The sequence below is a fragment of the Moschus berezovskii genome, chromosome 2, assembly GCF_049115385.1.
Source record: "Moschus berezovskii isolate FMDL1 chromosome 2, NW_MosBer_1.0, whole genome shotgun sequence".
In the NCBI taxonomy this organism is placed as follows: Eukaryota; Metazoa; Chordata; class Mammalia; order Artiodactyla; family Moschidae; genus Moschus; species Moschus berezovskii.
This window is the reverse complement of record NC_142461.1, coordinates 102,008,703-102,021,098: the sequence shown is the minus strand read 5'-3', so window position 1 is coordinate 102,021,098 and position 12,396 is coordinate 102,008,703. Positions and strand designations below refer to the sequence as shown.

The window sequence follows — 12,396 nt, the reverse complement described above, 5'->3', positions numbered from 1 at the left end:
GATATGGAGTGCCAAAGGCATTAAAAATAGAAAGGAACAAAGTGAACATATTCAGTTCAGTTCAGTCGCTCAGTTGTGTCCGACTCTCCGCGACCCCATGAATCACAGCACACCAGGCCTCCCTGTCCATCACCAACTCCCGGAGTTCACTCAAACTCATGTCCACAGAGTTGGTGATGCCATCCAGCCATCTCATTCTCGGTCGTCCCCTTCTCCTCCCGCCCCCAACCTTTCCCAGCTTCAGAGTCTTTTCCAGTGAGTCAACTCGTCACATGAGGTGGCCAAAGTATTGCAGTTTCAGCTTTAGCATCAGTCCTTCCAATGAACACCCAGGATTGATCGCCTTTAGAATAGACTGGTTGGATCTCCTTGCAGTCCAAGGGACTCTCAAAGGTCTTCTCCAACACCACAGTTCAAAAGCATCAATTCTTCGGCGATCAGCTTTCTTCACAGTCCAACTCTCACATCCATACATGACCACGGGAAAAACCATAGCCTTGACTAGATGGACCTTTGTTGGCAAAGTAATGTCTCTGCTTTTTAATATACTATCAAGGTTGCTCATAACTTTCCTTCCAAGGAGAAGACGTCTTTTAATTTCATGGCTGCAATCACCATCCGCAGTGATTTTGGAGCCCAAAAAAATAAAGTCTGACACTGTTTCCACTGTTTTTCCATCTATTTCCCATGAAGTGATGGGACCAGATGCCATGATCTTTGTTTTCTGAATGTTGAGCTTCAAGCCAACCTTTTCACTCTCCTCTTTCACTTTCATCAAGAGGCTTTTGAGTTCCTCTTCACTTTCTGCCATAAGGGTGGTGTCATCTGCATATCTGAGGTTATTGATATTTCTCCCGGCAATCTTGATTCCAGCTTGTGCTTCTTCCAGCCCAGCGTTCCTCATGATGTACTCTGCATGTAAGTTAAATAAGCAAGGTGACAATATACAGCCTTGACTTACTCCTTTTCCTCTTTGGAACCAGTCTGTTGTTCCATGTACAGTTCTGACTGTTGCTTCCTGACCTGCATACAAGTTTCTCAAGAGGCAGGTCAGGTGGTCTGGTATTCCCATCTCTTTCAGGATTTTCCACAGTTTACTGTGATCGACACAGTCAAAGGCTTTGGCATAGTCAATGAAGCAGACATGTGAAATCTAACATATATGTATTTTGAGCCCCAGAAATGGAGGAGAAAGAGAGTGGAAAAGCATTATTGAAAGTGATGATGATGGCCAAGAACTTTGCAAAAGTGAGCAATGAAAAGAAAGCCATAGATTCAATAGTTGTGTTGCATTCTTAGTAGGATTCAAAAAAATACTAGAGATACTACTGTCAAGCTACTAAAAATCAAAGACAAAGAAAATCTTGAAAGCAGTCACCAAAGAGCAACCATCAGACTGACATTTGATTTCTCAATAGGAATGATAGAAGCCGAAACAGTAAAATTACATCTTCAATGAAAAATAAGCTTCCTTTCAAGAATTTATTTTCAAAAATATCTAAGTGGGAAGAAAATATAAAGACATTTACAGAAAATCACAAATTGAGGGAATTTGTAGTAGACCTACCCTTAAAGAAACACTAAAAGGGTTTATTCAGGCAGACAGAAAATTATTCAAATAAGTAATTCAAATATATAAGAATGAAAAGCAACAGAGAAGGTAAATATGTGTTTAAACGAACACTGACCATGCAAAATAGTAACAGAACAATAGCACAAAAGGAGGGAAGTTAAACTATTTTAAGATCCTAGAGTGTCTAGGAAATGGTAAAAGTACTCATTTATTTTCAGTACTAATAAATCAAGATTGCATGGTATAATTTTCAGGGTACCCACTATAGGAAAAAAAATTAAAGAATATATAGTTAATAAGCTAAAAGAGAAATAGAATATAAAATTGTTTAATAATCCAAAAAGACAACAAGGGAAGAAAAAGAACATAAATCAAGTAGGACAGATAGAAAACAAACAGAGAGGTGGCAGATATAAACCCGAAGGTGTCAATAACTAGTAAATGTTATGGAAATAGCCATTCTTTTTTCTATGAAAATTTAATATCTCATATCTTTAGGAGTTCATGATATTCTCATTTTCAAGTTACTTAACAGTGTTTCTCTTTTTCCACATAGACTGCCCTTCATCCACCTGGGTTCAGTTCCAAGACAGTTGTTACATTTTTCTTCAAGAAGCCATCAAAGTTGAAAGCATAGAGGATGTCAGAAATCAGTGTACTAATCATGGTAAGGAGTTTATTTTGTTTTTTCACAGATCAGTTAAGAATGTTCACTAATTTCTTTAAAAAAATGGTTTGTTGTGTCTTACTTTTTACCTTTGGTCCTTGTAACAACTTTTATTCTATAATATGCAAGATATGCAGTGGAACTGGGGTAAACTCGAGTTGGAAGTCAGTTGTTGGACAACCCTGCTCAAAGAAGAGTGACAAGAGCAGTGTGTATTTGATGTGAGTAATCTGTGTCAGGCACTGTTCTTAAGCACTTAATACACTTTTTCTGGCTTTAATTATTGCAGCAAACTGTCAGGAAGTTTATTTGCCTTCTTTAATCAAGAGAATAAAACTAGTTCAAATATTTGTTCAAGGTTGAATAGGAAATAATTGGCAGAGCCAAGTTCGTACCAGGGATTGTCTGATTTTAGGAACAGCGTTCTTAATCACTCTGTCTTTCTGCCCTGAAAGTACTGTTTCAGGCATGCAGTGTGGGCAGATGTCAGATCACATGGTATTGTGACATGTGGTATGGAAGAATCTGTTGTTGTTCAGTCGCTACGTCGTGTCCCACTCTTTTGTGACCCCATTTCATTCTCCAGGGGATCTTCCCAACCCAGGGATAGAACCTGAGTCTCCTTCATTGGCAGGGGGATTTTGTATACTGTTAAATAAAAATGAGAAAAAGGCTATTTGCTACATGATTTGCTCAGTATTCTCTGGGAAATATAATTTCACATTGTGAAATATTTTAAATAAAAATGTCATTTTTTAAAAAGCTGTGCTTGAGTGTTCTTTATATATTTGGCTGTTTGGCCCAAAGTGCATCCTTGTTGAGCCTCTAATTGTGATACTTGTCAGCTCAAACTAAAACTATAGTGTCAATTAACATCTTTTTCAACTGAGATACCTATGATCGTGACATGAGAGTCCTTGATTATTTAAAAGTGCTTTCTATTATTGTGTGAGATCCAAAAATCCCTTGATTATTTCACTAAATTTTCTCTTAAGCATATTCATAACATCAGCATTTAAAAGTACCCTTTACCAGGAATTCCCCAGCAGTACAGTGCTCCCAATGCAGGAGACAGAGGTTCAATCCCTGGTCAGGGAACTGAGATCCCCCATGCTGCAGGACATGGCCAAAAAAAAAAAAAAAATTAAAATGCCCTTTACCTAAAAAACACAATTCTGACAACCCACCAATGTAACATTTTGGAACAATATCAAATTGCTTTAGGGTGCTTTAATTAGAATCATATTCACTTATTATAGAAGGAATAAATGTAAGCATAGGAGTTTTAAATCCTAAGACATGTCAATACTACTCAATACATATTTATTGTTTTTCTTAGGAATAAATGTAGGCATAGCAGTTTTAAACCCTATGAAGTGCCATGGAACGCTCAATACATATTTATCATTTTTCTTATTTGCTAAATGGTGTTGAACATTGGCTCTTTGAAGACAAGACATTTCCAACATGCCAGTATGGTTTCACTCCAAGGAAATGGAATAATAGGAATTTTGCGGGTCTTACAAGATTTTTTAAGTGGTGTTTTCTCCCACAACTATTTTCTGTCTCTTTTTAAAAAGCCATATTGGGTATACTTAGACAAAAACACAGATTTCAAGTAATAGATTATATTGGAGGCTCAGAGCCAAGACAAGATGTGTTCTATACTCCTGTTAGTTTGTATGAACCACATCATTAGATTTCATTGTCTAGCTTTGATACTTATGTTCAGCAGTTAAGCAACCACATTCACTACAGAGGCAGAGCTTTTACTTGTTGACTGACTTCCTCTGCAGTCAACTAAACGAAGTTAATTGTATTTGCTGTTTTTCTTTAATAAATGAAGCAAAACGAAATTAAAAACACCCAGCAATTTTGAGGCCTGATTTTTAATTACTTATTTTGAAGTCCGTTAACTCTATTTGTTCAAAGCAAAGTAGCCATTTAGGGATTTTCAATTGTTGGTTACAAATTTGCTTATAAAGTTGATTTTATGTCTAAATAAAAATGTCTTTATCCCAGTTAAAAATTTATAAATTCAGTTTGTCTTATTGATGTGAATTTTTAAATTTCTTACACATTTTTGGTAATGTCATCATTTATTTGATAAATCCTCTACATTTGCTTCCACTATGGAAATACCCATTTTATTGATAAATCAGAAAATTAGCTAAAATTAATTAATATTACCATTACTTTTTTTGCCTAGGGTAGTGTTTAGAACAGTAGGTGGTTTGTAACAGTAGGGAAACATGAATTCAGTGTTTGCTATATATGAAGAAGGAAAAGAAGAATACAAGGATATTTACATTTGGATTTATAAACTCTTCACATATTGTAGGACTATACCAAGTCCTATCTTAAACCTATATTTAGGGGTATAGAAAATAAGTGACTTGTTATTTTTTGGACTAAATATAGCTGAAAGCTATATTTAGAAATAGTCCCAGTGCTCTGTGCTAATTTACTTGATGTTACTTTTATTATACTTATTTGGGGTACTGTTATCATTCATATAGGAAAATATCTGTGAGAGCCTAAAATTTTTCTTATTTTGCAACATTTACCTGTTTTCACATTTACCTTTGATTTAGCTATTTTCTTTATAATAGAATCAATAAGTATTTTCAGTCTTTCCTTTTTGTGATTTGTGTATAAGCTATGTTACTAGCCATTAAAAGAATGAAAGACCCAAATTACATCTCAGTAGGTAGCATTACTGGTTATGCACTAAAAAAGAATTCTTTTTTTACTTGAGTACATGCATTCTTCAGGGACTTATGCTGTCATTCGTTAAAGAAAATGAGTGTGTCTTTTTTGCCTGACATAGTAATTTGTGTAGTATTTACTTAAATTGCACTGTTAAAAATCATTCACGTTCCATTGGCTGACACAAGGTCAGAGAAAAGGATGAAAATCGCATCTCTGAACACTTAAGCCTAAACTATAACCTAGTTAAATATTTCTCGAGAATTTTTTCTAAAATGGCACTTTGGTTACATTTCATAAATTAGTACAAGTAAATTTGGTACTAGTAGGGTAAAACAGATTAAAAGTGTGCGTGACATTTAACAAACAGGAGGTGATAATAGCAAAATTGATTAAAAAATTCTAGAATTTTTAACAATGGAGCTGTGGCTGAGAAAGAAAACCTTGCTAAATTCTAGCTTTGGACTAAAGCATTGATTAAAGGTCAGTCTTTTTCTTTTCTTTTAAAAATTCTTTCACAGTCACTATATAGAAGAACATATGTAAATATTTTAAAAATAAAATTACCCTAAATTGTACCATCCTGACTGAACACACACAAGGAAATGTAATGACTGTTAACATTTTGCTAAGTATCATTCTAGACTTCCAAACCCCTAGGCAGATGTATTTTAGTAAATGTTTGATACATACATATATCTATGTGCTAACTCACTTTAGTTGTGTCCAACTCTTTGTCACCCTGTGGACTGTAGCCTGCCAGGCTTCTCTGTCCATGGGATTCTCTAGGCTGGAGTGGGTTGCCATTTTCTACTCCAGCTCATTTTCCTGACCCAGGGATCAAACCTGCATCTCTTACATATCTTGCATTGGCAAGCAAATTCTTTACCACTCACACCACCTGGGAAGCCCATATTGCGGCCCCATGGACTGCAGCATGCCAGGCTTCCCTGTCCTTCACTGTCTCCCAGAGCTTCCTCAAACTCATGTCCATTGAGTGCCACCAAACCATCTCATCCTCTGTCACCTCCTTCTCCTCCTGCCCTCAGTCTTTGCCAGCATCAGGGTCTTTTCCAATGAGTCAACTCTTCGCATGAGGTGGCCAAAATATTGGAGCTTCAGCTTCAGCATCAGTCCTTCCAGTGAATATTCAGGGTTGATTTCCTTTAGGATAGACTGATTTGATCTCCTTGCTGTCCATGGGACTCTCAAGTCTTCTCCAGCACCATACTTTGAAAGCATCAGTTTTGATGCTCAGCCTTCTTTATGGTCCCGTTCTCACATCATACATGACTATAATATACATTCCATATGTGTGTATGTATATATGTACATACATATATAGAGAGGGGTTATATTAAGCAAACTGTTTCATAATCTTATTTCCCTTAAAAATGTCTTTCCATAGCAATAAATATAGAATGTATATTTCCTAATAACTGCACGATACTTCTCTATATGGATATGCCATTGTTGTTCAGTTGCTCATTCATGTCTGACTCTTTGCGACCCCACAGACTGCAGCAGGCCAGACTTCCCTGTCCTTCACCATCTCCTGGAGCTTGCTAAAGCTCATATCCATTGAGTCAGTGATGCCATCCAACCATCTCATCCTCTGGCGTTCCCTTCTCCTACCTTCAGTCTTTCCCAGCATCAGGGTCTTTTCCAGTGAGTCAGCTCTTTTCATCAGGTGGCCTAAGTATTGGAGCTTCAGCTTCAGCATCAGTCCTTCTAATGAACATTCAGGATTGATTTCCTTTAGGATTGACTGGTTTGATCTCCTTGCTGTCTAAGGGTGTCTCAAGAGTCTTCTCCAACACCACAGTTCCAAAGCATCAATTCTTCAGATATGCCATAATTGATTTAATTCTGTAATATTGGTTATTAAATTATTTCCAATCTTCTAGTGTCATAAATGTGATGAACATTAATGACTGTGCCTATTTGAGCAGAACCAGTGATTGTCTTAGCATAAATTGTTCAGGATTGCTGGGTCAAAGATGTATACTTTTATGTAGGGCTTTCCATACATCTTGCAAAATTGTATCCAAAAAGGTTTTTAACTAATTTTTCTCCAACCATCCACTTATGAGTTCCTGTTTTTCTCCACTCTAAGTAAGCACTGTTTAATCTACACTGTTTAATCTTCTGAAATTGCTTATTTTAATTTTCACTCCTTTACTAGTGAAATTAATTGCATATTCACACATTTATTGTGGTATATTTCCCTTTGTGAGGATGAATTGTTTTTATTGAAGTACAGTCAGTGTACAATATTAAGCAAGTTTTTATTCCATTTTTAGTTACTATATTAGCTATATCCAGTGTTGTACAGTATGTCCTTGTAGCTTATTTTATACATAATGGTACCTCTAATCCCTGCCCCTATATTGCCCATGACCTTTTCCCTCTCCCTACTGTCAACCACTAGTTTTGTTCTCTATATTTGTATCTGTTGTCTTTTAAACAGTCTGAGACAATGTTTTTCCCCCTTTTTATTCATAATAGAGCTAGTCTGCCTAGTTTGTGATTTTCTTCTTTAACATAATATGGTATGTTTGGGGAGAGATTTTAAGTCCTATAATTTTCTTTTTCTTATAGTTACATTTATTTTTTAAGCTTCTTTTAAAAGATGTAAAAGTAATCATCTGATACAAATTTTTCTTACGATGTCATGAGCTAAAAGCACTCTTATCTCCAGTTATCTGTTAATTACCAAAAAATTATGGATTTTTAGAGTCATCATAGTAAGTTTCCTATAATTCTCAGTGACAGCATCAGTGTCACCTGGGAACTGGTTCAGAATGTAAATTCTCAGGCTCCATGTTACTCCAACTGGATCAGAAACTCTGGTGTAGGACCTAACACTTTTAACAAGCCCTCTGTAGGAGATTCTGAAAATCAAAGTGTTAGTTGCTCAGTCACGTCCGACTCTGCCACTCCATGGACTGCAGCCTGCCCTGCTCCTCTGTGCATGGAATTCTCCAATTAAGAATACTGGAGTGGGTTGCCATTCCCTTCTCCAGGGTATCTTCCTGACCCAAGGATCAAACCCATGTCTCTTGCCTTGCAGATTCTTTACCATCTGCATCACCAGGGAAGCCCCCTAGGTGATTCTGGTGCACACTATAGTGCTTCTCTAATAGTTTAGTTGGTAAAGAACCTGCCTGCAATGTGGGAGACCCCGGTTCGATCCCTGGGTTGGGAAGATCCCTTGGAGAAGAGAACGGCTGTCCACTGCAGTATTCTGACCTGAGTCCATGGGGTCCCAAAGAGTTTGATGAGACTGAGTTACTTTCACTTTCATAGTTGGAGAGCCACTGATCCAAGAAACCATTCTGGAGTTTTCAGGAGTCTTTTTTTATGATCCAAGAAACCATTCTGAAGTTTTCAGGAGTCTTTAAGTCAGGATAATTTTGGAAGAATTTAATAGTAGAAGACTTCCTTATCTATGTAGTATTTGAATTAGTTGTAGTACCCAAAACTTCCACGATAACTTAAAAAAGTGTAGGATCAATGACTTCTCCTTGGAAAATTAGGAAAATTTAAACTTGTAAAGTTACTGAGACTGGAAAGTCATGTTTCTTAGGAACATTTTGATGCTAATTGCTCACGTAGCTGAGTATAGCTAAAAGGATGTATATTCCCCAGGAGTTAGATGTATATTCCCCAGGAGTTAGATGTATCTTCCCCGCCAGATTTCTGGTTGCTATAAGCTTTGATGTCATTTATTATTTTCACTTAAAAAAATCATACAATGTCATGAGAGAAACTAACTCCATTATTAGTGTTTTCTCCAAAGTAATATCCAATTAAGACAGTGGAAAGATTTTTTTAATTTGCAAGAGCATCTTTCTTGGGTTAAGAAATAAGATTAAATATATCTGGGAAAAGTGAAGTGCTCATATTTTATAGAATGTAGAATTGTATGTAGAATGAAATTATATGTATGTAGAATGAAATTGTATGTAGAATGTAGAATTGTATGTAGAATGAAATTAAAAGGATAAAAAATATTTGTGAGACATAAGGTATATATATATATATATATGACTGTTGCTCTTGAACCAGGTGAGTCTCCCAGGAAAAATCAGCTATCCACTGAGAACAAGGAAAAAGGACCTCCTTTATCACTTTCCCTAAGCAGGAGTTTTCTAAGGATGACCACAGAGGAAAATACAGGAAGGGGTAGGCTTCAGGCAGCAGGCACATAGTGGTCAGTTAAGTGAGGCAGGTCAGCAACTGCTTGTTACTTGAACTTTGTTAGGTCTTGGGACTGTTCTGGCAAGTTGCCCTGGGACTTTTCAGCTATCCTCATTAATGTCAGAGCTACTCCTCCCTATAAATGTGAATTGAGGGCAGGAGGGGCCATGAAGACTAGAGAAAGGGATAGTAAAAGTTGAGAGTTGCAGAAAGTATGTTTTCCTGCTTAAGCCTTCCCATGATTTTCCGTTTCCATGTTGTTTATGAGATCACTAATCCTAGGTGAATGAAATAAAAGGTATGATTCAGTTTATCATATTATCATTTTACTTTTCTCATGAGTTTATTGTCTTTTCAGGAATGTGCATGACATTTCCAAGCTATTTTTTCTTAAAAAAAAGGGTGTAAAAGTATATGTGGGGCTTCCCAGATGGCTCAGTGGTAAAGAATCACCAGCAATGCAGGAGACAGATGTGGGTTCAATCCCTGGGTTGAGAATATCCCCTGGAGAAGGAAATGGCAACTCACTCCAGTATTCTTGCCTCAAAAATTCCACGGACAGAGAAGCCTGGCAGGCTAGTCCATGCGGTCACAAAAGGTTGGACACTTCTTAACGACCAAACAACAATAACAAAAGTATATGTACTTATGTACTATCAGTTCAGTTCAGTCGTGTCCGACTCTGCAACCCCATGAATCGCAGCACACCAGGCCTCCCTGTCCATCACCAATTCCTGTTTACCCAAACTCAGGTCCATCGAGTCGGTGATGTCATCCAACTGTATCATCCTCTGTCATCCCCTTCTCCTCCCGCCCTGAATCTTTCCCAGCATCAGGGTCTTTTCAAATGAGTCAGCTCTTCATATGAGGTGGCCAAAGTATTGAGTTTTAGCTTCAACATCAGTACTTCCAATGAACACCCAGGACTGATCTCCTTGCAGTCCAAGGGACTCTCAAGAGTCTTCTCCAACACCACAGTTCAAAATCATCAATTCTTCGGCGATCAGCTTTCTTCATAGTCCAACTCTCACATCCATACATGACCACTTGACTAGATGGACCTTTGTTGGCAAAGTAATGTCTCTGGTTTTTAATATGCTGTCTAGGTTGGTCATAACTTTCCTTCTTTATAGTAACGTATAATCTGTATAGGCTTCATGTGATTTTCATTGATTTGGAGAACATGATGACTTCCTCTCCCTAAAATAATTTCAGGAGCAGACATGATAAGCATACATAATGAAGAAGAAAATGCTTTTATACTGGATACTTTGAAAAAGCAATGGAAAGACCCAGCTGATATCTTATTAGGCATGTTTTTTGACACAGATGGTAAGTGATATTTACATTTACATTCTTTCTTAATGTTAGCAGTAACTTTTAGATGCTTCATTTCTCTAGTTCAAGTTGTTATTTCCTGCAGCTTCCAGGTACTGTATTTTCAGTATGCACTCATGTACCACAGCATTTCCCTGAACAGCTCAATGTGTGTCCCATATGAGAGCTAAAGTTGATTCTTTCAAAATATGATTCAAGACTCAGTATTTTTGTAATATGGTAGAGTAATAAATATTGGTAGTAGTATCAACAGTAGGATAGAAAACTATCAAGGTAATATTATAGAATTGTAGAAATGTATTTATTGTCACTATTGAAAATAAAAAAGTACATATATAACTATTTTCAAAATCAAATGCAATTACTAAGGTTACCATTAATATTTCACCTATGATTATTCCTCCATGAAAAGTATACGTTCAATAAAAAATGGGATCTTCTTCAGAACCTTCTTGAACTAGTATCTCTTGTCTGTGTATAGGATATATTCTTCCAATTTAAGTCCTACAATCAAGTTTAGATCAGACATACCTTAGTAACTTCCCACCTTTAAATCTAGACCCAAGAAATCCCTGGTGGTCCAGTGGTTAGGACTCCACGCTTTCAAAGCTGAGTGCCTGGGTTCAATCCCGTCAGGGAATGGAGATTCTACAAGCCATAATCAAAAAATAAAAATAGCTAGACCCTTTTCTTTGACTTTAACACATTTATACTGTCATAATGTTAAAATATTCCTTAATTGACAGATGCCAGTTTCAAGTGGTTTGATAAATCAAATATGACATTTGTTAAGTGGTCAGACCAAGAAGATGGTGAGGAGCTAGTTGACACCTGTGCCTTTTTGCACACCGAGACAGGTGATTGGAAAAAAGGAAACTGTGAAGTTTCTTCTGTGGAAGGAACCCTTTGTAAAGCAGCTAGTAAGTATAACTGAAGGCCTTTTTCCATGCTAACAAGGGTGGGGAAAGCAGGGCTGGGTTTTAAATAACTTTGAGTTGTGTGCCTCAATATATAAAGGAAGTAAGATTTCAGAAGATGATTAGGTTGGTTTGCACTCAAGACTCTTAGCAGGCAAATATGTAATCCTATTACATTAGAGGTAGGACCAGATCATGTGAATCAGGCATACTTTTAATTCTTTCTGCTTATTCTTAGAGCTAGTATGAAGTCAAAGTTTTCTAACGCTGTTCAAAGGAATTATCATAGCTTCTTTGATGTGATTTGACTAAACAGTGGAAGTGGTGAAGAATAATGGTTAATTCCAAAATTCTAGTTAGTTTACAAAGAATTTGATTCAGTACAAGGACATCCTTGATTAGACAAAGAAAAATTATACCATAGTTTATAATTCTGGGCTAAAATATAAGTTTTCTTCTTATGCATCACAATGCTTTCTAAAATGAACAGAATTAGCCTGTCCCACAATATTTTCATATTATTGTTAAACATTAGATGATTTGTTCTTTTATGTTTTAGAAAGAATTGTTTTCTCATTAAAGGCATTTAAATCTCAAAATATGATTTTAGGATGCTTGAAGCAAGGAAGAAACAGCCATCTCCCCACATTGCATCCTTAATATTCCCCCCTTCTACTCGAACTGCAAAGCAAAACTATACATCTGCCTCTGATTATTTCCTTTCTTTACATGTGGAATCACATACAATTTTAACTTTCCTCAGCAGGGTTTTGGACTAATCAGTCACACTTTTATGGTCATAGCATTCAACTTCCAGTGTTTGTTGGATTTTTTAAATTTTCATATACTGTGCCTCAGGTCAGTTCAGTTCAGTCAGTCGTGTCTGACTCTTTGAGACCCCATGAACTGCAGCATGCCAGAACTCCCTGTCCATCACCAACCCCCCAAGGGTCCACCCAAACCCATGTCCATTGAGTCAGTGATGCCAT

General features: G+C 36.8%; 1 protein-coding gene across 2 annotated transcripts in view; it reads left to right on the top strand.

Annotated features, from left to right (window-relative positions):
- The window catches only part of LOC129537730 (CD302 antigen), a 126,787-nt gene that overhangs the window by 109,364 nt on the left and 5,027 nt on the right, over positions 1-12,396 (top strand). For both annotated transcript variants that reach the window (XM_055397455.2, XM_088829637.1), the window contains 3 exons: positions 2,130-2,240; positions 10,368-10,484; positions 11,237-11,410. In XM_055397455.2, the coding sequence (XP_055253430.2) occupies positions 2,130-2,240; positions 10,368-10,484; positions 11,237-11,410 (402 nt within the window). The remainder of the gene's footprint in view (positions 1-2,129; positions 2,241-10,367; positions 10,485-11,236; positions 11,411-12,396) is intronic.